Raw genomic sequence first — 24,286 nt, forward strand, 5'->3', positions numbered from 1 at the left:
AGACAGGATATCCTCTGTGTTCACATTGACTGATTTTCACTCAACTCAAGCTCACAGAAGATAACATTTCTGTCCTCATGTATTCCTTGAGAAGTCTGAGCTGAAAGAAATTTTTTAAAAGTTACTTTAGAGGTTATACTTACCCACTAAGAATTTTCAACAGACTGAAAACAAACTCTAGGTTATTGTGGAATGGGTTTTAGTATGTTCTGCTTTCATTAGATGTTTCCTGTACTAAAATATTTTTTTGCTTTGGAAACTCTGCAACTGCAAGTCTTTGAAGCACATACTGAGGACTACCATAAGCAACCTTTCAGAAGAACATAGCAGAAAGATGACATGGTCCTAGTTATTCCATTCTCATAAACTGGGCAAGCAGGCAAGTGTTTGAAACAGACTGCAGAACACAAGGAAGTGCTTTTCTCCCCAAAAGGCTGCTCAGGAGAATGTACCACTGTAACACAAATGCAGATGTTGCTCTGAGACAGGCATGCTGTGTCACACACGCAAGTACTAAACAAAAAATTGGGACATTTAGGAGAATAAGCCTCAACTCTTTCTTCCTCACCCAGCAACATTCTGCTCAGCCCTTTCATAACAACATAAGCTGATCTAAGTTTATGGCCCTGTTATAAAAGATAGCAACATCCAGTTCAGCTATACATGGAATATTATTTTATTTAGATCAGCTATACATATTAATGTCATCTTGATAGCTACTGTGAGAAAAACTGGACAACAGCTATTTTGCTAGAACCGTGTTAATTAGCTAAACACCAATTTTTGAGTATCCTTACCTTCACAGGCTCTTACCAGAGAATAAGTATCTTGTTCATGTGGGGAAAAACACACAGCAGCCATCAAGACTAGCCAGGGCAGCTGCTAATAATTGTCATGCAGTGTCTGTAAAGTCTTAAAAAACTACTACAGCAGCCGTTGTGGTCTTCTTGGTCTGCGACATTCCTAATTCATCCAAAGGCATTGGTCCAATATGCACATCCTTGTGTGTGAAAAGGGGAACATTAGAGACCAAAACACGCCAGATCTACTCTCAGAGAAAACCACACTGGGCACCTTGTTTTTAATAAATGTGGGAAAATAAAAGAAAATCTATAGATAGGAACAACTTTCTTACAAACTCTGTTCCACAGTAATAATTTATTTATTAAAAAAATTCTGTCCAGTATGTACACAAAAGCAGATGAAATAAGACTGTTGAATAACCGACTAATTGGAAAACACAGATGTCTGCTTAAGGGAAGTCCAGCAGCCTCCGAGTTCAGGCCATGTTCTGAAGATCATGTCCCACGCCAAGTGACTAGCACTTGGATTACAATTGTAAAAAGTGGAGAATACCTGCTTTTGGATACCAATCCAGTTGTTCAATCCTTTCATATAAGCCACCACTACAATGAACCATTCAACATGGAGCACAAAATGGGGGCTAGGCTACAGTTCATCTTCTGGACACTTTCATTGCAAACCTCTATCAGTAGTATTCTCAGTTACAGATAAAGCAAACAAGTTATGTGTTAAACAAGCAAAAGGCTGGGTCAAATCCTCTTCTGAAGACAACTCAGCCTACAGCTAACACAGCAACATAGCAGGAATATATGAACCTCTGCAAAGTAGGGAAATGCCAAAATTACCACCTAACACACATTGGGTACACCCTATATGTTTATAAAACAAAGGTATTTATGTGGTGTTTGGAACCATATGATGGAAATCTCTGTGCAGCGAGACACCCTGCTGTTGTATAGACACATCAGCTGTGCTTATTTCCACACCAACCAAGCTCTGCAGCTCAAGAATTAAAACAAATCTACAACCACCATGATGGGGTCATGAAACACTCCAGCAAGTCTGAACCCAATACTGACTTTTTGCAAGTTGGAGAACATCTTCTGCAGAGCTGACAAAAAGTTTGTATATCAGTTCTAGTTGTATTTGCAACCTTAGAGTGCGCCTGTAGCTTCCTTGTTCCTAAGCAACCAGCCTTACTCAAGCTGCCTCCAGTACTTCTGGCCATTAGAGAGGAAACACCTGAGCCCCTTCTTCTCACCATCCCAACCACTTTCAACAGGTAGATCTAACAAGCTTATTTAATCTTTTTCCCCTCCTTCCACCTGAAAGCAGCTGCAGACCAGGTTGCTTTGAATCTCATACCCCCAAATAAGTAGCCTGATGCCTTTCCATGAGATCTGGGAGTGAAAAAACCCAAACACTGAGTTGAGAGGGAAATATCATCCGTCTCCCAAGTCACAGTAAGGGCATGAAGCTCAAATCCTAGAGGGCTCATAAGGTGTAAAGTCTGAACTGGCATGATAAGAGACAGCAGATAGTTTAGGAACTGAACCCATACACACCGCACTACAAATTTAAGGCCCTCCTGTAATGTTCCACTTTTAAGCCCTAAGCTCTTCAATTCTACAAAAATTCCTATTCCAGCTTTTTCTTCTTCAGCACCTCAGTGTGAAAAGTACAGATCCATCAATATTGGAGTTCCAATGGGGAGGCTCCTCTGAACTCAGATACATAAAGTTTGGCCAAATTATTTAATAGAAACCATCATTTACTCTCCTTTCTAGGGTATCCCTTCCCCATGTACAAAAGGGTAGGAGATCCTAGCAAACCACTCTCTGCTTTAAGGATGCTGTAAGATACTCTCATAAATGCTACACAAACCACAGTGAATCACATGGTACTCTTATCTGCTCTGGAAAAAAATTTCATCTGTTTGAATAAAAACAATAATTAAAAAATTCTACAGGCCTTGTCTATTTCAAATCCCAAATTCCAGCTTAGCACACTTGTTGCATGGAGGAGGCCTGTTTTCAGTGTTTCTTCCCACAGCTCAGTACAGAATTGTTGGATGCAGTGATTAAAGGAACATACTTCCCATCAAATCCCTCCAGAAGCTAAGTATTTGCACTTGTAAACATAGACAGTCTACACTAACAGTGACAGAGAAGTAGTAAATGGGAACTACATGCTAGCACATGACTACAGTCTGAGTCAAACTACAACATATAATTTTGTTGAAGTACAAGATGTTCCTACTCCCACTTGCCCCTTTATTGGGATTATGACCCCACAGCTCAGAGGCAAAAGCAAACACACTAACTTTTCTGTTCACACAAGTTGGTGTCAAATATCAAATTACAAACCCAGCTTTACTGGTGCTTTTACCAAAATACACTAGATGTGAACTCAGGCAACTAAGGAACTGGCTCACATTCACTTCTACCATCTCTGCTGCTGGGACAGGGTGAAGAGGAAGCAGCAAAAACGGCCAGACCCAAGGCCACCAGACATTTCAACTCCAAGCCCAGGGATGCTTTCTCTACAGTTACTAAATCAGCTAGGTCTGTAGGAACTTAAACCGGAGTGCAATTAAACAAAAGACGACTGATACTCATTTGTTAACAGAATAAATCCAGCTCCTGATAAACAAAATCTGAAAAACACTGACTTGTTAACTGAAATTGCATCTTAGTTAGAGCCAATTTTTTTAGCATCTTTGCTTCCAATAACTACCTTAGAGGTCTGTTTCCATCCTCCCCCCTCAAAGGCACTGGGAACCTCACTGTTTTGTACCATTCTTTCTCCTGCTCCAGAATACCTTTTGCTTCTCTGCAGCAAACCTCAGTATTTACACAGACAGCAATGACATCTAGTGGCTTGTTAAGAATTTGCCTTACTATATTTCCAGCTCAGTCATGTATTTTCAGAAAGTAGACACAACACACAGCTCTCAGCATTTCAGTTAGCTGCTTCCAACTACATATACCAAAATTCTCTACAAAGTCTTCCATAACACACACTCACAGTTGTCTCCCCCAACTCGCAGTATTTCCCCAATCCCTTGCTTGAAGCCCAGGAGAGCTGAGGTAGTAGGGATAAGTTTGCTTTAGGTCTTGCCTGCACAACTGCATTTCTTCAGCATAAATCTAGGTATAGGTATTTGTTCTGGTTAAGTAGGACTGTGGCTCCCACCCAACCTTTTGGTTATGCTGTTCACTAGCTGCATTAAGCTAAATCGCACAGGTTATTCACACAGGCAAGGACAAGGCCCAAGGCCACAACATTTGTAACAGCTGCTACACAGCTGATTCACAGCTAGAAAAAAAACATACAAAGGACTGATTTCTAAAATGTAACTGTGCAGAAATTACAAGGAGAAAAGATAAACACGGTATTCTGAAAACAAAGAGGAAGAGATCTTGCAGATTAGATTTATGGGAGAACAGTAAGCAGGCCACTTCCATGCATCTCCCCCCAAAAAACTCCTAGCTTTTTCACTGAGTGATACTGCAAAATTGCCAAGAAGCACAGGTGAGTAGTTACTGAAACTTTCGAAGCATGTGACAAGGTAAGGAAAGTTCACAAGGTATCTTTATGTAGCTTCCTGTACTACTAGCACTAGTCATTTAAGGACTGCTGGAGTCTTTGCAGGCATTAATTCTCTCCACAGCCTTGACAGTGAATGACCTAAAAGATTTTTCAGTTAACAATGGTGAGAAAGCATGAGATTTGTGGTACACATAGCTTAGTGCACAAGCCTACATCCATCAGACAACGTTGCTTACTAGTCATTAAAAAAACCCACCCAGTTCTAGTTTTGTTAACTGTGACATATTAATACCTAAGACTGGAATCAGTTCTTGAGGTGCCTTCCCCTGCCACCCCATCTCAGGTAAAGACCTGAGGGGTTTTGCTAAGCCTCCGTTCCTACAGACACACACTTCTTCCAATATTATGGACAAGCAGATCTCCCTGGAGTGGTCTATAAGCAAATAATACTGCTAATCTTCAGAGAACAACAGAAACATTTACTGATGCAACTGTCTGGTAGTGCTAATAGGAAGAGAGTACTATAATAATTCTAATAGACCAGGAAAGCAACCTGTAAAAACTCAAAAGTAAAGAGATGGAACAAGTATTAAGAATGTCTCAAACAAAACAAGTAACTTGAAATTACTCCCTGCATAAGAATGAGCTATTACTCATGTTTTTGCTAAAGGGTAGAAAAACAGCCACTTGCCTTTGACCAGAAACTGGGCATGGGGAGGGGCTACTGTTGCTTTAGAATGACATATACAACCTTAAACACCACACTGCTTACTTGGAAAGACGATGAGTCAGGAGTGGCCAGTTATAACAGGTCTGATGCTGAACTTCAAAAGACATCACATTTAGTTTTCATCACAAACTCTTCTGCAGACCCATTGACTTATTCAAAGCAAAAGGCTATCCAGAGCCAAAGAAAACTACAGCCTGTGCGGTTTCTGAACCACAAAAGCAGTGGTTTCTCATAAGCCAGTAACAAACACTACCAGGTGGTAATGAGACTGCCTATCCCATGGCTCCAACAATGAAAGGAGGATTTCAAAACCTCAGGTCTTCCTACTGTCAGGTCTGTTTTTTATTACTCATGACATTTTACATAGATAAAATTCATTCGAGGCTAAGCTCCCAACAAAAGCATGGATGTTCTTCTGGAGCTCTGAATGGTTACCAAAATTCTTAGGTCAGCTCCTAGAGGAAAACAATTTATAATTCCCTTTCAATGATGTGAAAACCCATTTTCACAACCCTATGAACAGGAGGACTAGCAGGTTGAGAGGGGTACTCAAGACAAGCACATACATTCACATGAGAGAACTGTAGAGGTTTTTCAAGAGACAGTGTTTTCCATGGCCTTAATTACAAGAATCATCATTTCTCATTTAGATCATTCCATTCTTCTGCCAATTACTACCTTTGTGATTCGGCCCTAAGTGGCAGGACTTCATTAAAATTTTAGTTTCTTAAAAAATAAAACAAGGAATCCTTGCTAAATCACTAAAGAAAAGTGTTTGTTCCATCACCCACAATGTAGGAATCACCACCTTCTGGGAAGAATTTTCCAAGTCAGAGCAACAGACAGCAGCACTGACCTCAGCCATGTCCAGAACATATCAAATACTGTCAGGAAGTAAAAAGACTGCCTGGTCACAATGTACTGGCTTCAAATGGCAAAGCAAATTTCACACCAGCAGAACTTTTCTGCAATCTACCCTTGAGGGAACCTACGACTAGATCTCTAGCCTAGTTCAGTGCAGCTTGGAGGACCACAGCAGGACAATACAAACAGGCTGTGTTCCTGCTTGCAGTGTTTCAGTTGAAACATTACTGCTGCATATATCAATTTTAGTTCGGAGTGAAGACAAAATCAAGAGTGAGCAGGCTAAGGAGTATTGCCAGAAACAAAGTGAAGAGTACCTAGAGACAATTCAAATGTATGTGCTCATCCATAAAGCTTGTGGGAGCGAGAATTATATACCTTGAACTGCAGGCAAATGACTGAAGTGTATTATGAGACACTTTTGCTTGAGAATTACACACATTCTTATATTACATTGTGCAGAAACATGTATTTGTATAGCATGATGTTTACAAAATATATATACAAGCGCATCTGTTCTTTCATGTTCTGCCTACGTATGTGGTTATAGACTCTGAGCAAAAAGGAAAGAGAAGGCAATTCTAGTTTTGAAAGTGAAGACGACTACACTGCTTAGTGTTCTTCACTACCTTTCCCTTTAAGCTTGTGTTCACCAAAACAAGTACCACACAACACGGAAGACAATCACAAGCTGTTCCCATTTCCTTCTGGTCAACAAGGCACTCCATTAGCTTTACACTGAGAACCTCAGAACTGCACGGAGCAAACATCTGCTAAAAGATATTCCAGTAGGTTACCTCTAACTATTATGTTCTTAGACAGCCACAGCTATATCTCCCCATTTTCAGGTCTAGTTCACTGTAATCCTAATAGCAAGACCCAACTACACTTTCCATAGAGTTCCACAGAAGCCACCGTGTTCCTGCTTCTGGAGGTGATATTCCCACCACAGAAGCTCCACAAGTTCCAAACAAAACCATTACAGTGCATCGACAGTTGCAGATTTGGAAAACTACAGCCAGCTTTGCATCTCCTCTTCATACTTTTGGGGATCAATAAAAGGCTTGTCAATGGACCGGATCATCAGCTCACCACAGTACACACATTCTGCTGCCACAATGTCATCAATGTCAGCTTTGATCTGTTCCCGGCTCTGCTGCCCCTTCCCCAAGCTAATGTTATCTGCATCCTTGGGACGATGGTGGCTCTTGGAAGGCTGACTGGTAGTTGCCAGCTTCTTCTGAAGATCTTCAAGTTTTGCCTGCTTATAGGCAGGAAGGTTTGGGAAAACTGCTTGGAGGAGACAGTCATAGTGGAACATGTGACCACACAGGAAAAGGTAAAAAGGGCGGTTTAGAAGTGGAAAGTCACAAGCAGCACATTTTTCTTGAGGCTCCACAGAGCCATACTTATTTCTCATTTCCTGGATGTCCTCTCGGATTCTCTTGGCACTCTGTGTGGCTTCCTCCATCTCCCTTTTCAGTTCTTCAATGTGCTTGTTGTAGTCCTCCAGGGAGTTACAGATTGCCTCCTTGAAATGGTCAATAGTGACAAAGTCTGGGAAGAATGGCAGGACATCTTCAATCTTCAGCAGGGCACAGCTGGAGAGGCAGGCCATTGCCTTCTTGACATCCTTCTCTTCCTGAACAACATGGCGAGCGATCTTCAACCAGAGTTTCTTACGGAGTTCCTCATCATCTTCAGGGAGATCTGCACAGGACTTGGCAAGATCAACATCCACCTAGAAGTCGGACAGACAAGGGTACTGAGTTAAACCTCCCTCTTTGTTTATCTACCATTCCACTTGAAAGCCTGCTGTCCATTATAGGAGGCATTAACAGAAAACTTCTCTTGCTACCTTATTGCCTAGAGCTGCACTACTGACCTGCTCCTTGTTTACTTGTCAAACGCCTCCCCTCTCCACCAGTATTCCTCCCTGAAGATTCACTTGCTAGGCAGAAGAGAACAACAAAGCCCAGCACCACAATCAGGGCAAATCCATGTTACAGTATCTTTGCTGGCCACACGTTTCAGCAAAGACATAGCAATGCCAAAACTAAAAATTCCAACATTTCCCTGATGGTCAGACTTAGCTGACAAAGGCATTCTTCTGTGATAATTACCACAGATACAAATAGAAGTAATTAGAATCCAGAACAACAGCTACACAAGGCTTGCATAAATGCAGATATGTTAAAGGTATTTTATGCTAGAGAGTGAGCTTAAGACAGACACTACTCCCCCTTGTACTTTCCATACCTCTACCCTCAATTATGGCTTGTCACAGTCAACTGTCTACATAAAAAAAATTGTGAAAGCACAGAAGTATGTTTAACAGAGACAGGTCTTTCTTCCTAGACTTATTTGCACAGCTCCTATACTGATGAGTCTGTCCAGTTCCTCTCAATGTTTGGTTGTTCAAGATAAAGTGAACAAGCTACATTCCTATATATCATAGTACGCACACACAGACACATACCTGTAAGGCGAGATCCACAGCCTCCTCATATAATTCCATCACTTTGTAAATATGGACACATGCGTGGTGGTGCCCATGCTCTGCACACAGGCGCAATGCATACTTCAGGTCATAGTGGATCCTGTTTGGGTTGGTTCCTGCTTGCTCCAGGTATGACAGCAGTGAGTCCGGCCGACACAAAGCATAAAGAGACAACAGGTAATTGTGAATGGCTTGCTGGGTTTCCTCCAACTGATAGACACAAAACTCCATGTATCTAATGGCTTCATTGATCTGCTGGGTGCTGGCACTCTGGCTATAGTTAACAAGGGCTGGAATGAGGTTCCTGGCATCCAGTCTAGAGCCCATAGAAATCCAAGCATCAACTACCTTCTTTGGAATATGCTGGATGAGAACTGGAGAAAACTTGTAGAACAGCTTCTCATCTCTGTGCCTGGACAGCACATTTAAAGCTTCATCATACTCATCATGCTGGCAGTGGTGAGCTACTACACGCTCATAGTCGTGCATGATGACTGCAAAGTAGACCATGTGCTCTGTGTCCCCATGGCTTGCCAAAAGCTCGTAAATAGATGCCCGGTTATTAAATAGACAGTCTTTGTTTTTAGGGCTGCTCAGGAAAGTGCGAAACTTCTCCCGTGTATCCAAATAGAGATTTCGCTGTGAGGGATCTCCCTCCAATATACCTAGCCAGTTCAGGTAGAGCTCCGTTAACCACGTTGTCAGCAGAGTTGTCTGCGTCTTCTCAGAAGGCTTTAGGTTACTTAGCTTCTTAATCAGAAACTCCATCAGGGCCTCCTCTTGCTTCGCTTCAATGAACTTAAGAGCAATTTCCTCAAAGTAGTTCTGGGTCAGTGCATAACATTTGGCACTGTCTAGATACCTCTTGTTTTGGAAGCAGTGTTCTGCCTCTTTTGCTAGAACAATATCTAGGCACTCTGGACGATCTTTACAATACTCTTTGGCTAAATCAAATTTGTTCATATTCATATACATCTTCCACACATCTCTAGATTCCCGCTGGACGTGGTAACGGAACACTACCTTCTCAGTGTGGATCCATATCTGCTGGACTGTGGGATCTTTGATCATGCGTGTCAGTAAGCCAAACTTCTCCAGGAACAAATCTTGAAAGACAACCTGCCCATTCAGAGTGCATACAGCTTTGACCCGATCAGGCAGTAGCAACAGGAAGTGGAACTGGGTAAGCACAATCGATATTGGCTTGTTCACATTTATGTCAATATCAGGAGGATAAACCCAGACCCGTTCATCACTCAAAATTGAATCAGGACGGCTATAATCCAATGTACCATATAAAACACCATTTCCCATCATCCAAGCAAAGGAGCGTGGGTTGGAGCGCAGTTTTGGGGTGTAAAAGGCTATCTCACTGAAACCAAAACTGGCTGGAAACTCCCGGAAGCTGGGCAAATGGTCAGCATGCAGAGCAAATATAGAGCTGAAACCTTGCTGCTCTGTCCCTTCAGGCACTTTGCCAACAAACTGGAAGAGTCTCTTTCGAGTGGTAGCTATAATAAAAAATTTCCCTTCTATCCCTCGTTCAATCTCCAAGCAGCAGACTGGGGCAGGTCCTGATTCCTCTTCCAGAGTGTAGACCTGGCGGAAGTACTGGTCAGGATTAGTGCTGAAGAGGCTTCCCTCGCTGACAGAGATTTCGGCCTCATAGATCTGCCCCTGGGCTGTCCCCACCAGGATAGGCCCAGTATTGGTCTCTGATCCAAGAAATTTGTTCCAGCCCACACTTTCAATCAAGTGGCCTTTCCAGCGGGAGAGTGCTCGCACTTTCTGAACACTTCTGTTCAGGTAAAGGCATTCACTGGTGTTCAGAGCAATCAAGAGATGAGAGCCTGCCAACAGGAGAAGGGTTTGGGAAGGAGAAGGAGAGAACAAATTAAGACAACACCTAAGCAAGCCAAATTCCTGAGGCTTCTAATCCTCACATTTGATAAGCTCTAGTATCAACATACTTAATCCAAGATGTTCCCAGGCATTCATAGGAACGTGGGGGATTTCCATGCTGGATCAGAATGGCAGTCTATATGTTGCAAACTTAAATTACTAGTCCTAGATGCTTCAGCGAGAAGGTATTCTGCTGTTTCAATAAGTGTTCTAAGGACAAATAGTTCCCAGAGTCCTCTTCTATCCCTGGCAGTTGGTGACAGATATAAGCAACTCTTTCCAAACTTTTTTTTTTTTTTTAAATCAGTCAAGGCTGCAGATATTTTATAGTCCTTTTGAAATTTTCTTATATAAACACACACAGCACATGGTGATGGCAAACATTTCCTTTTATTGGTTTTAGCAGCCTTGCTCAGAACAGTCTAATTGCATGTGTTCATTTCAGAGTTCAAAGGCAACAAGCCAGTGTTCTCCTAATAGCATGGGGGCAAATCAGTAGGCAGGGTCCCTGCGCAGTGCAGTCCTGCCCACAGAAGAACCACCTGTTCTCCTTAATGACAGAGCAGAAAGAGAACTCCTTCACCAGTGCTTCTTATGCACATTCAATTGCATCTGCAGCCAACCACGATCTGTAAATGTCCATTGCCTCACCTGTGTGGTCCAAAAACATCTTGTAGACTTTGGCTTCATCTTTGCGTCCCAGCTCCACCTGATTAGGTTCATCTGGCTTCCCAAGATCAATCCTGCAAAGAGAAACCATGAAAGCGTGCTTCTAATAGAAGTTCACGTAGGCGTAATTGCTTACTCTTTTCCATACTGGGTTCATGGCTTCTTATCCAGTAAGTTCTTTAGCAACTTAATTAAAAAAAAAGCAGGGGAAAACAAGCAATAACTTCAGGTCTCTGGCAGCATTACCTGAGAAGGGTGTCTTTGCCAAGGCTCATACAGAGCTGATTAGAGGAGACCACTAAGCTGTTAATTTTCTCTGGAGGAGTAAAATCAATCCTTTGCTTGTTAAATATTGGTGTTTCCTTCTCCAGCCGTGCATTCACATATCCTGGAGAAAGAACAGGAACACATAAAAACAAAGCAAGACAAAAAGCCACAACAACCACCCTACACTACATCAAAATCTAACCTAAAAGACTATAAGGATCATCACCTGCTCTGAGATTTACTGAAAACGGAATGCACTCCATGGAGCACGAACACCAAGAGCAGCAGTCACATGGAAATGTGTAACAGAAAAGAAAAGTAGTAGTACGCTTTACTGTCTTGTCACAGAACTGCAAATTTGTCACAAGCATAGATTTGAAAGCACACACAATTCCAGGGGAAGCCACAGAACTGTCACATAAACTGCATAAAAAACTGAAAATGAGAGTAGAATCAAAGTAATTTGTTTTCTTTCATTGATAGTTTATTTGTTCAAGACAGGAAAGAATGGCTGGTAAGGCACAAAGAGGGCTCTGGTTTGACACTCCCATACAAGCTACCCAGGAGACCACTGTGGCACTAATTGAAATATATTTCTCTCCTATTCCATGTGGAATTGAATGAGCTACCATAATTGACATCCACCATTCACAAGCTGAAGCTATTTTTAAAGCCATGTCAGTTTATTTGTAACCACACAGCAGACTTCATCATAGAGAGAAGTCCCCTGGATTGCTTTCTGCATGGAACACAGCTGGAAGTCACAAAGATGCTTCTACTATAACCCTGTTTTACCACCAACAACACTATCCTAATTGCAACTTTCCAGTTGCTGCTGGAAGGCATGTGAATTACTTATTTGAACCAAAACAGTAACCAAGACCTGGTGATTCCTGAATCAATGCACCAATTTTGGCACAAATTGCTTCTTGAGCCAAAACCCATTCAGATAGGTTTAGTGTTTCATGGCAAATCCCAAAATGGAGTCAGACTAACCTAATCCTCAGATACTTTCAAAAACCATGCCTGGATTTTAAGAAATTCCCAATTAAGTTAAGGTTAAAGGTTGAAGTTTGACAAGACATGCCCACCTTATGGGAGACATGTTGAGTTTTAAGCCCATCCAAGCAAACCTGACAAATCAATGAACTGAAAATGGGAGTGTGTGCAACTACAGCAAGTCAGGTCATGCAACTAAGTATTCAGCTAGAGAGTTGAGTCCCAACCAGCCTGGGAAATGTGGCATCCATAAGAAGGTATGTTGAGGGATTACTTATGAAAGAGATCTAGATGGGAAAGGCAGGGAATGGCAAAGTAAGGTCTGATTTGAGGGAAGAGGCATGCTTCTGCAGAAATATGTTAATAAATAGATAAGTAGATCTTAGAAATCTATTGCTTTAAAAACCTCTTATGATCTTCAGTGCCAATGGGCAAAGCACAAGACGCAGTTCAAACTCTAAGACTCGTTCCTTTGGCTATGACAAAGGCAAAAGCCCAGCCATAGGCAAGAGACCAACCACCTGAAACTCCAGACAGGTGAACCTGTAACATCACGTGGCAGCACACAGAAGCAGCATGACAGATTTAGTTTTCACTGAAGATGGGTATACCTCTGCACCCAAAACAACATGGGACTTGCAGAGATCATGCCATTCCATTTCTACATGAGGACAGCACTCTTCATGGTTTTCCCATGAGGAAGCAAAAAACTACAAAAGAGCTGAGATATGCCAGTGAACTGAAAAATAAAAAGGCATTCATATAAAACCAAAACCAAGTGATGATGCTCATTAGCAAAATCCTGGAACATCTGTGCATCCACAAACAGATCTTATCACAAAGTTTCATCCATATCTGTCCCATGAGACAAGTTTTCCCAGTGACTGAATTTCCGATACACACACAGTCTAACATAACCCTGTGACAAAGAAAACAGCAGAGCATCTCAGTCTGACCCAACTACCTCACACTGGAACGCAAGACAGATCGATACATTGCTAGGTTAACCCATCTGCTTTGCTCAACCTCTGAGTGATTTCTAAAGCAAGCAGTTAGCCTTAACAGGAAGATTAAAAACAAAAGGAGCTGTAGCAAGTTAAGACCAAAGTAGCTAACTGAGAAGATACAAACATAAATAAAAAAGAAACCTGGGATTGTATCTCAGAGAAACAAACGGCTTCCATCCTAAAGAGCATAAGCCTGACATTCTCTAGACTGTGACTCACAGCACCACTTCAAAGCACACTCAATACCTACAGCCTCCTCCAAATTATCCTGAAATAGTCATATTGCTTTTGAAAAGGCCAATGTAGTAGTGGAAAGCAGTCTGTTAACACTACAAATCTTTCAAATGCCTATTCTACCAAAGCCTTCTCCTTACCTCTACCTCAACACTAGACCAGCTACAGGATCTTTAAAGGATTCTTGTTTTAGATGAAAGATGCTCACACAGGAATAGACAAAGCAACCACAATCTGAGTAGGCAGCCTTTTGCTCAGCACATGCTTTCTTCTTACGCATTGATCCACATCTTAATCGTTACCCGCTTATGAAAATGGGCATTCCTTCCAGATTTTTACAATTAGGCAAAACATATGTTCTTCATTTCACATTAAGGAGCTGCAATGCCACAGCTTAAATTTGCTGGTATGAACTGTGGTTCAAAACATGCACACAAAACTCCCAAGCTGCAGACTCACACAATGTCACAGCTAACCAACGGATATAAGTACATGTGTTTATATATAAAAAAGAAGGATTACTCTGATGGGAAAAACCCACATACCAACAGATCACCAAGTCACATTCATTCATGCCATGCTGAATTTTTTTCAAAACAAGGCTGACTGAGACAGCAAAGAAACCCAAACACAAGAAGGAAAGGGAGCAACCAGCACCTATGCAGAGAGAAGGGTTTTGAATTGGGGTGAATTTGGGATTTTTTTTTTATTCAGTCATATTTCAGGCCAGTGGGTTGGATTCCAGCATTCTGGGCTCTTTAGGACTGTACCCATTAAAATTAGAACAACTGTAGGATCATCACTAACAGGGGAATTTTAGCCAGTGTCCATAACAGAAGGATGTACTTCTTTAGCTTACAGTTCTCTATACAAAGGAGATGTCTATTTTACGAGATACATTCCTTTGAAAGAATCTGCTCATTCATCCAGACCCCAATGTGTCGTGTGCCACTTCTGGTTCAGGCAAGATTCTACTGCAGCATTTCCCAGCCTGATTTCTGGATAAATCTGCATTTTTCCTTAATGCTTTTAATCTGTTCAAAGATCTAAGCTCACCAACAGCAATCATGCCTAGTGAGTCAAAGTAGGTCTTTTCATGCTGGAACCATATTATTTCAAGTTTACACTGCAGCAGTACTTTAGGTTGGCAACAGAGTCACTGCTTGGTTACCTAAAACTTTAAGAAACAGCACCTGCGGTTTAACAAGCACAGGGAACAGCTAACTGAAACACGAGAATAAGTTTGAACATCTTCTAAAATGTCCAACTTAACTTTCAGGACTTCTTTCAGGAAGTTAACTATTACTTGCATCTTTTTCCAAAATCAATTTTTTTAAACTTCAGATTGCCCACAACTTCTACCAGCCTCAGTTTTGCCTAAAACCATCAGTGCAACCTGATTTAAGAATAATTAAAATCCTGATTAGGCTGTTCCTTTGCGTTTAAGTAGTTTCCAAAACTTCATTTTCCAAGATCAATTGTCAGCAAATAGACAGGTTTCTCAACTGTAAGACAGTCATGACTAAAGACAGTGTTGCAGCAGCAAAGAAGAAAAGCTGAGTCCTTGAAATTTTATTTTCAGTAATACAGCTTGTCCCAACACTGTTTTGCACAACATCTAATCAGGACAATTATTTTTTTATCTAACGTTGCACAACAAAATAACTACACATGCTAAAACAAACACAGGGAACATACCTACCTCAGTAATTAGAGAAATTCTGTGTATTTATACTCAAGAATATACATACTATGACATAACTCATCAGTTCTTACCACATATGTAAACCTCACAACCTGGTTTCCCCAAAGGTTAACAGTGGGCAACACTATATGAATAAAAATCGTCAAAGAATGCATCCATGCATTTCCAAACTCAAAAATGCCAGCTCTCCATGGCAGCTGGTGCTACCATGACAAGAGCAGGCAGAACAGAAACCTCTCATAACTTGTATTTCCCTGTTATACTAAAAAAATCATTGTGAGGTGTCACAATTATAGAACCTAATAAACCTTGAACTTATCATAGTATATGCTTGCCATTTGTATACTTTCTCGCACTGGCTCATCATCACACTGTTACTTTACATTGATTGTACACCTCCCTGGACACTGCAGTATATCAAAGCTTCACAGATCCTAACAGAAAAGTTAAATAGTGATAGAGATTGCTTTCTTGGTAATCCTTTTCAGCAGTAACCTTGCCCTCATGTAGTCAGTCTAGGGGAAACATTCCAAACAATGATGCCTTTGGTAAACTGCACCTGGGTTAGGAAACTAATTCCAGGCAGGTACAACTGTGCCCACAGCCAGAATACTGTGGCCATAACAGCTGAGTTCCTCAGAGAGGACGAAGGGGGAAAAAAAAAAGGAAGCAAGCTGATGAGACAATGTCAGACAACTACCACAGCTCTGAACCAAGTAGTGCTGAGGTGTGGTTATAACTTGTGACTACAAAGGCAGGCCAGTTCACGTACACACGTTTCCACCACATGCCACTTCACAGCACAGGCAGGTATGGCCTTAGGAAGCTCTCCCATAGATAACCAGCACGTCAGTTTTGCTAGGATGCCCTGCACCACCCCTGAGCTTCACCAGGAACTGAGTGTCCTTTGCGTCAAAACATTTCACACAGCAAATGGTGGCAAAACAAGTCCCATCTGAATGTTACACCCCATACGCAGTGATACACTTTTTTACTGGAAGCATTCCCCTCAGCCTGACATCCACCACTCCTCAGCCCGCCCCCAGCTACGGAACTGCCACCTTGCCTCCTCTTCCCTGCAGGGAAACCCGCAGCGGGGCTCCCTGCGAACTGGAGGCCCCACAGAGGGACTACTGGGGGGAGCAGGCCTTCAGACGGCCGGACACCGGGCCTAGACCTCCCCTGGGCGGACGGGGGGGACACGACGTGCCCAGGGCCCGGCTGTAACCTCAGGGCCGCGCTGCCCCCGGGGCCAGCATGGGCAGAGGGCTGCGTGGGCGCCGCCGCGCACCTACCGGAGTGCGGGATGCCCACGCTGGCGCGGCTCTGCTGCACAGAGGCGGAGCGGTACAGGGAATCCTCGTACTCGTCCAGGATGGAGGCCATGGCGGCCAACGGGCACCCGCCAACGGCCACGGGCACCCCAGCCCCGCGCCGGCCACTTCCGCCAACGCTCAGCTGACCCGCGTCACGTGGCCGCCCGGCGCGCACTGCGCCTGCGCCACTGCCCCGCCCCTCTGCCGGGGTGGAGAGTCGCCTAGAGGGAACGGGTGACCCTCAAAAGTGGGGCGTGGGGTTGTAAAATGTTGGGTTTATTGCTAAGATTATGATTGTGGCAAAGCATATGGCGATGCAGCGTAAGGCTGTGCGTGAACTGTGCTAGATTTGCTCTGCGAGTTTATCCCAGCTTTCTAGACTAGAACCCGGCTTGTGTGTCACGAAATAGGAATTCAGAGCTGAGGTTCCGAAGTACTAAATAGTGCTTAAGGGCTGTTGTTCTAGCCTCATCCTCGAGATTAAACTAGCTGAATTTATGGCAATGGCATTAACAAAAACACTAATTCGTTACACAACCCTTTTGGGTTTCATCCTATATAAAATGAATACAGATGTACACACTGTATGTATGTTATATACTGTATATCATATCGAACCCTCACAGCACTTTTTGGAAGGAACAGGGCAATGCCTCCCAGGGTGCGGGACAGCTTGCAGCACAGAGGGATCCGTGACAAGGCGCAGGAGTTCTTCCCACCCCGAGCGAGGCAAGGCCAGCAGCAGTGCCTGTGCTTGCCTTTGCACAAGCAAGAAAGTGGCAGCTCCTTGTCTGTGCTGGCCCTGGACACCTCACCCCCAAGAAGCTGGGGTTCCTTCTCCAGGCCTTCTCCCCAGGGCTGGGACAGACACACAGGTCCCATGCCAGCTGGGTCCCCAGAGGCTTCTATGGTGCCACTCCATGGGGCCACCTCTGCCGGCTTTGCTAAAAACATCAGATGGCTCTTCCTGACCCACCCTCCCTGCCAGCGCTGGCTGGAGCCGGGACCCAGCCCCAGCCTCTGCTGTTTACCCTCTGTATGCGGCAGCTGTGAGCCAAAACAACAAAACCACATTCCTTTGCTCTCCTGTCATCCTGATCATCATAAACAGCAACTGTTCTCTTTCAGCTTCTCAAAGGGTACACACAAATTCATTAGGTTTAGGGTAATGAGGTAGGAAGGGACTTCTTGGACTATCAGATCCCACTCTTGCAGATACCACATCATATAGTCCTTTCTCTGTTCTTATCAAGCTCTGGCTTGAAGCGTGGGTATTTTTAACCCTGACTGGTCCGGCTCGTTCCAAATGATGATTACTCCCATGATTTCAAGCTCTGATTTCCAGTCTAACATAAGCTGTGGCTAGTCTGAATCCATTTGTTCTTCTTCAAACACTGCTCCTTAGTGTAAAGGAGATTTTAGAGTGTTAATTGCATTTGCAAATCTCCAATGCATCAATCAGAGCCTTCATTCAGATGTACCAAATCCAGGATTTACCAAACCAAGATGTTCTTTCCTTTTTCCTCTTAAAGACAGGAGGCCATTAGTTTCCTGGAGCATCCGAGTAGTCCTCCTCTGCACTGGTTGCAGCTTCAGCTCATGTTTGTGTAACGGGGTTGAGCATAGTTTGACCCCTAATTTCAGATGAGAATAGAATAGAAATAGTTGTGCACGAGAATAAAATGCTTGTGCATTAAATATTTGTGGATGAGGTTCTCCCCTGTTGCCTTCAGCAATGCTGCTTATACTTGTGTGTGTCAAAATTTTAGCAGTAGAAGACTGAAGGGTTATTTGGTAAGGGGGAAATAAACTCTTTCAAAATATGTCTAGAAATCAGGCTAAATTGAAATTTGTGCACAAATTTCTGACTGTCCAGCTCTATGGGATGTTTCCATTCAAAGCCTAGGTCAGGACATATCTTTGTAATGTTGGGGTTTTTTTTCTTAGTCAGGTTCAGAAATGGAACAGACTTTCCCATTCTGGCAGATATTATTGACAGTTAGGACTGATATCTCATTATAAACCTTTGATTTTAGTGTGGTTAAATTCGAAGCCAGATCCTCACTTTATTTGGAAATGAAACATCAGCCTAAAGCTAATCCAGGCCCACAAGCCTGCTCTGTCCATCTGCACTATCATCTGCTGTGATTATTTCGTTTACAAACATGTGCAATAATTATATACCAGTATTATGTTCACAGATTCCATATTCTGAAAAGCAGGGGAGAGTGGGGTTGCAGACAAATGATTTATGAGCTCTTTTGTTCACCAGGAGTGCATGGAGAATCAGGTGGTTACATTTTGTGTGTAGCAGTGGTGTAAGTCTATAAGTGGGACCTGTGGGAGAGAATTAAGTGAGTTATTTCAGTGATGTGTTTATGTTGAAAACCTAAATTCTGGTTTTGTTTTCATATGACTGTGATCACACTTGCAGCAATTTTGGCTTAAGCGTTTTCTCCAAGCTGTGGACACAGCTATCAACGTCTACATGCTGTTTTGACATGCTAATCTCTTCAGCTGCCTTGAGGAACGGTATGGAGATAATGGCATTGACAAACACATACTGTGTCCAAGACCTGGATTCCCAGCAGATTAAGCCTGTCTAAATCTGGGCTTCCAAAACACTGTCTCTGTCACTCCGGGCTGCCCTGTCTGCCCATACTTTGTGCCAGTATTAGTTCATGTATGACTGCAGGGTGAGCCAGCTCCCTGCCCCACAGCAGCTGACTGTGTGATCCACAATCGAAATGCAAGTGCTGGTGCAAAAGAGAGGGCAGGAGGACGTGACTGTGGGAAGAGGTAAGGGCAGAACAAAGGCAGCTCAGATTTAAATGACTGGAACTGCCCCTGAGATAACCTAGTGACACTATTATAATTTGAATTAAAACCTGGACTTCCTCACAGATTGACATTACAGATGTGGTACTGATCATCACTACACCTCTCCGTATGTAGAATATTCCTTCACTGTGATCAACATAAAAAAATACACTGCATTCATAAAAGCCATAGGCAAATACGTGTATTTCCCCAAATGCAACAGCCAACATAAGATGCCAACAAAGACATAATATACAGCCAGGCTCTCTGACACCTCTGTACCTGCCTTGAGGAAAGTGCTACAGATACTGATGTCCCCCACCCAATCAAGAGACCTTCTCCCAAGAGCAACACTTCCCCAGTGACATGGATATTGTCTTTGAGTGACTGCTTGAATTCTATGTACAAATTTACTACACTTAAATAAAGTGTTGTGGCTGTGTACCTATGGGTACCATGGTTACCCATGAGAACCTGAACTGGAGACTACGTGGGAAGCCATGCAGCAATTATACTTCACACTGCAAGAGATCAAAGCTCAGAAACCCATCTCCTCCTAACCATTAACCAAACTCCCAAGCTCCCCAAAAGCTGCGTGGAACTGTATTATGCCAGCACAGCAATTGCAGACTGCTTACCACAGCTCCTCTTGACACCTTAAGAAGTTTCCCACAAGTGAACTATCAGTATCTGTTGATGCTACACATGCACTCCAGGGTGTGCTGCTGTTCAGAAACTCTACAAGCACAACCTGTCAGTCCTAGAATGAGCACACAAGCACCAGAGAGAAAAGACAGAAACACGTTTTTACAGCGAGGAAACCTTTTTCCCATCACCAGCACCTGTGGCTAATCCCTCAGTTCTGATCCTCAAGGAAGATCTATGAATGATAAGCTTGAGAACTGAAACTGGTAGCTTGGTGGAGATGGTAGTCTTAGAGCATTTTATGGTTTTGCTAGCAATCCCTCTTCAAGCCAGCCCCTCACTGTTCGGTGTTAACTGCCTGCCTTTCCCTGTCTCACTTGAGGACCATGAACCTTATCACATTCCTCATGCTAATTCCCTCACGCCTTCCAGTTAAGTGTTAACTGATCTTTTCAGTAAGGTGTCTAATTGAGTGACATAATTAAATTAAGCTCACACCATTGTCTCCCAATCAATCTTTAGTCTGAAGTTTGCTGTTTCTATTTCAGATATAAAGGGCTTTGACTGCCTTAAACCTTGCCCACTTTTTTTCACATTTATCAGTTGATTTATTAAAATATGTATGTTCTCCAGCAGATGGCAACATACTTCATAATTATTTATAGAACATCTGAGAGGTAGGGCTTGTTCCTGCGCAAGTCAGATAGGAGATGAATTTGTCTTTGTCAAAGGGGCTGAGTACAAGATACAGGCTTATCTTTCATTGGAACATTTAAGAAAATATTTTTGACGCTAGTGCTGTTGTAATTTCATTTTAATTTATTATTCTGTAATCTGAAAATGTAGTATAATGTTGTTGTAGCTCTTTGCCTCCTCATTTAACTAGAGTGGCAGTGAGCAGATGAACCAGAACATCTCTGTACATCCCCCATGGCATTGCTTTTATTTCCAAAGAGAAATAAAGAAGAGGCCAGGATAGTAGGTGCTGTATTATCACATTGTTTCTCTACTTTTTTTAATTTTCTTAAAAGGCATTCCAAAGTCACACATCTTCATGGCACACCAGAAATACCCATTAGCTGCTATAGAATCATGAAATATTTTTGTTTCTGTGGACTTAGAAACTACAGAGCTCCTATCAATCAAGAGCTCTATATGGGAAAGCAGATACTAGGATCTTTCTTCCTTTGATTTCAGCTGTAGTAATTTTTCCATGAATAGCCAAAGCCTGATTTTCCGCTGACTCGTGCGTTGTATCTATTTCTGCCTCTGCAAGGTTGATAGAAAATGATATGAAGCAGCATTTGACATCACTTCCTGCAGGTTGCAGTGACTAGACAGGTACACTGCCAGGGAAAACCAGGCTCAAGCTCTTGCCTTCACCCTTTTGTGTGTCAAGTTCTTTTAAGTGGTAATTACACTTGATTTTTCCCAGGGAGGACACACAATCAGGTGCATGACAAAATGCTGGTGACTCAGCACTGGTTGTCTCATTGCTTGTGATTATGAAGGAGACCGGCCAGGCAGTGGCTGTGTCTCCACTTCTTCACTGTATCTCTTGGTACCAGGGGATTGGGTTTGCTCTGGCACCTGCACCCCAGTTTAGTCCCTCTCCCCATCTAGATCCCCACCCCCTGCCCCAGTGCGTGATGGCATTGTCGCCTGTTCTCATCATCCCACAGTTTCTCATTGTTGTTTCTCATTGTTTTGTGTTTCCTCACACCTAGCACTGTGAAAGGATTCAGAAATGTGATCCAAGGGCATCGTTTGCAGAAGGAGTGGATTGACATACACAGCCCACTTGTACAAACGCAGGTAAAGCTGAAGGCCAGGTTTGCTCACTGCTGGGTTAATAATGCCCAATCAATTTTTCTCTCTCCCTTAGTAAGAGGGAGCTCTGCTATTTGTAAAACTGAGGTCTCCCAACTCCCACAACATGCAATGCCTTTCCTGAGGCAATGGGGGTAGTTTGGTAGGCTTTGCCAGAGACTGTGGTAGTGGCTTGCACTCAATGACTTTCGGGCAGACTGGTCTGTGGCCACACAGTTATCAAGCTAGAAATGAGATCAGCCAGGGAGGCAGAATACGATGTTATCAGAGGTGCAGTATTGTTCAGGAGCCAGTAAAAGTCGGGACCATTAGCTGCAAAAAGTTCTAGCATCAGAATTTCCCCCCTGTTGTAACACTGCACTTCAGAGGGGAAGTTATATGGAATAGTTTGAGCTGATCCATAGTTTTGTCCCCATCACAAGGGAAGAGCCCTAGTTTCCTCCTCATCCAGATTGGCTTAGTTACTGTTTTTAACTTGGTCCACGGGCAGACTTCTCCTGCCACAGCTCTGTTGAGAAAGGTGGCTATAATTAATAGAAATGGGCAGAAAAGGAAGTGTCTTCCTCTAAATAACTGTGCCTTTTTAGTAATAGAACTTTGAACAAATGTATAAAGTTTGTTTGGTGGTGACAAGCACACACTGCCTAAATATCTAAATTGATTTCCACTATAATTCACTGTGTACTCTAATAAAGCAGCTTTTCTGTTTAATTCAAGCAGCTACATATGATGATACAGCCCAGCTGAATAATGGCTGAATGCCAACAGTACCTGAAATCTATATTTGGTCTGGCTGAAAAGTGTTTGATCTTCTGCACTTATTTCCCAGTGGATGGGAATTCACATCATGAAGAATACTGTCGTAATTGGAACTAATTATAATTCCTGGGAGAGAGGCCAAACATAGCCTTGCAGACTGCATATTTCCCACTCAGCCAGAGCTGGTCTTGGCAGAGGAGCACATCAGGGGGGCAGTGCGCGGTGGGGTTGGGGTCTTCTGCTGTACCTGCTGCCTACAAGTGCAGAGCCTGTCCTTGTGGCTGCTGGCTCAGCAGCTCTAGGAACGGGAGAAATTTTCACTGACATTAAAATTAAAAAAAACCAAAAAACAACACAACTCACACAAAGAAACAAACAAACAAAACCAAAACTGTTCAAAAATCTTGCAAAACCAAAATGTGTGACTCCTCGCTGCATTGTGAAACTAAACTTGCATTTTCTGTTTGCTGTCAGGAGGAAGGCAAGACCTGGGAAACAAACCCATGGGAGCTGCCCTGTTTGTTTGCTTAATGACTTAGTTTAAATATAGATTAAAGATCACTTAAGCTCATCCACAAGCTAAATGTGTGTCAAACTGGCTATCAGAAACTGCAAGGGGAAAAGAACACAGTCACAGGAGGAAGAGATTTAAGGAAGGGAACCAGAGAAAAAGGGATTCAGTCCTTGAAGTGGGGCAACAGTGTATATTCCTGAGGAACATCCATTCCTAAGTAAGCAGCGCATAGGGAACAAGAGCTGCCAACTCCTCTTGGTCTCTTCCTCTGGCTGCTGCTGACGCTTGCTAACAGTGAATAATTTGGTGAATACTCCCTCATTTACATTCATTTCTTCCGATTAAATGGAAATGTCATAGTTCACAGAATGTCAGCCTGTGCCTGAAATGCACTGGAAACCCTCTGCAGGATCCTCGCTTGCTGTGCTGCCGACCCCTTCTGCAGTGCAGTGTGTCCCTGCCAGCCCTGTTGGAGGGACAGCTGCACCTCGCACATTACAGCGTGTCACCTGTCCCAGCACTTTCTGCCTCTTCTGGAGCAGTTTAGCTGTCACCTGGCTCTGAACTGCTGCTGAAGAGTACGGCACTGCTGAATAGAGGACTAGGTCTCACGTAAGCCAGTCACTTGAGCTGGCAGCCACACACTGTAGCAAGACAATCTGGCACACATTTTAGTGGCAGCCTGGTTTACAATACCATCCTCATTTTTTGTAGCTCTAGAAATTTAAGGCTGTGCTAGTAAAAATACAGAAGGAAGAGATTAAAGCAAACTACTAGAGAAAACTGCAGAGGAAAAGCCTTCTTGCCCAGTGCTGTTCCTAGGAAGCTTGTGGGCCGTCTCCAGAAAGTGGACATGCTTTGGAAGTGGAACCAGCTGAGATTCTTGAAGCCAAGGAGCTGCAGTGCTCTTGACCTTCTGTCAGCCCTGGGGACAAGCATTTTAGGCTGTGCCTGACTTAAGGACATCTCAATTTTAGTTTTAATATAGGTGAAACACCTGGGTAGCTCCTCAGCATGGATGCAGAGACACAAGCTCAGGATCTACTAACCAACAGCTCCTTGTAGCACGAATCTGCCCATGCAAAAAGGTCTCCCTTGCTGAGAGCACAAAGAACATCATGTAACTAAATTGGTGACATTCATCGACAACCAGAACTTCGCTCCAGCTT

The 24,286-nt window shown here is 43.1% G+C and overlaps 1 protein-coding gene across 2 annotated transcripts; it reads right to left on the minus strand.

Annotated features, from left to right (window-relative positions):
* Positions 1–1,152: 1,152 nt before the first annotated feature.
* Positions 1,153–16,679, minus strand: VPS18 (VPS18 core subunit of CORVET and HOPS complexes). Of its 2 annotated transcripts, XM_080345804.1 has the most exons (6): positions 16,529–16,660; positions 12,899–13,026; positions 11,268–11,409; positions 11,004–11,095; positions 8,430–10,300; positions 1,153–7,691 (listed from the first exon to the last, which is right to left on the minus strand). In XM_080345804.1, the coding sequence occupies exons 3-6, from the start codon at positions 11,294–11,296 to the stop codon at positions 6,963–6,965; spliced, it is 2,721 nt and encodes a 906-aa protein (XP_080201930.1). In that variant the 5' UTR covers positions 11,297–11,409; positions 12,899–13,026; positions 16,529–16,660; the 3' UTR covers positions 1,153–6,962. The 2 variants fall into 2 exon arrangements, with proteins under 2 accessions (XP_080201930.1, XP_080201929.1); XM_080345803.1 differs by lacking the exon at positions 12,899–13,026 and having other exon boundaries at positions 16,529–16,679.
* Positions 16,680–24,286: the final 7,607 nt, after the last annotated feature.

This window comes from Nesoenas mayeri (genome assembly GCF_963082525.1).
Source record: "Nesoenas mayeri genome assembly, chromosome: 5".
Taxonomy (NCBI): Eukaryota; Metazoa; Chordata; class Aves; order Columbiformes; family Columbidae; genus Nesoenas; species Nesoenas mayeri.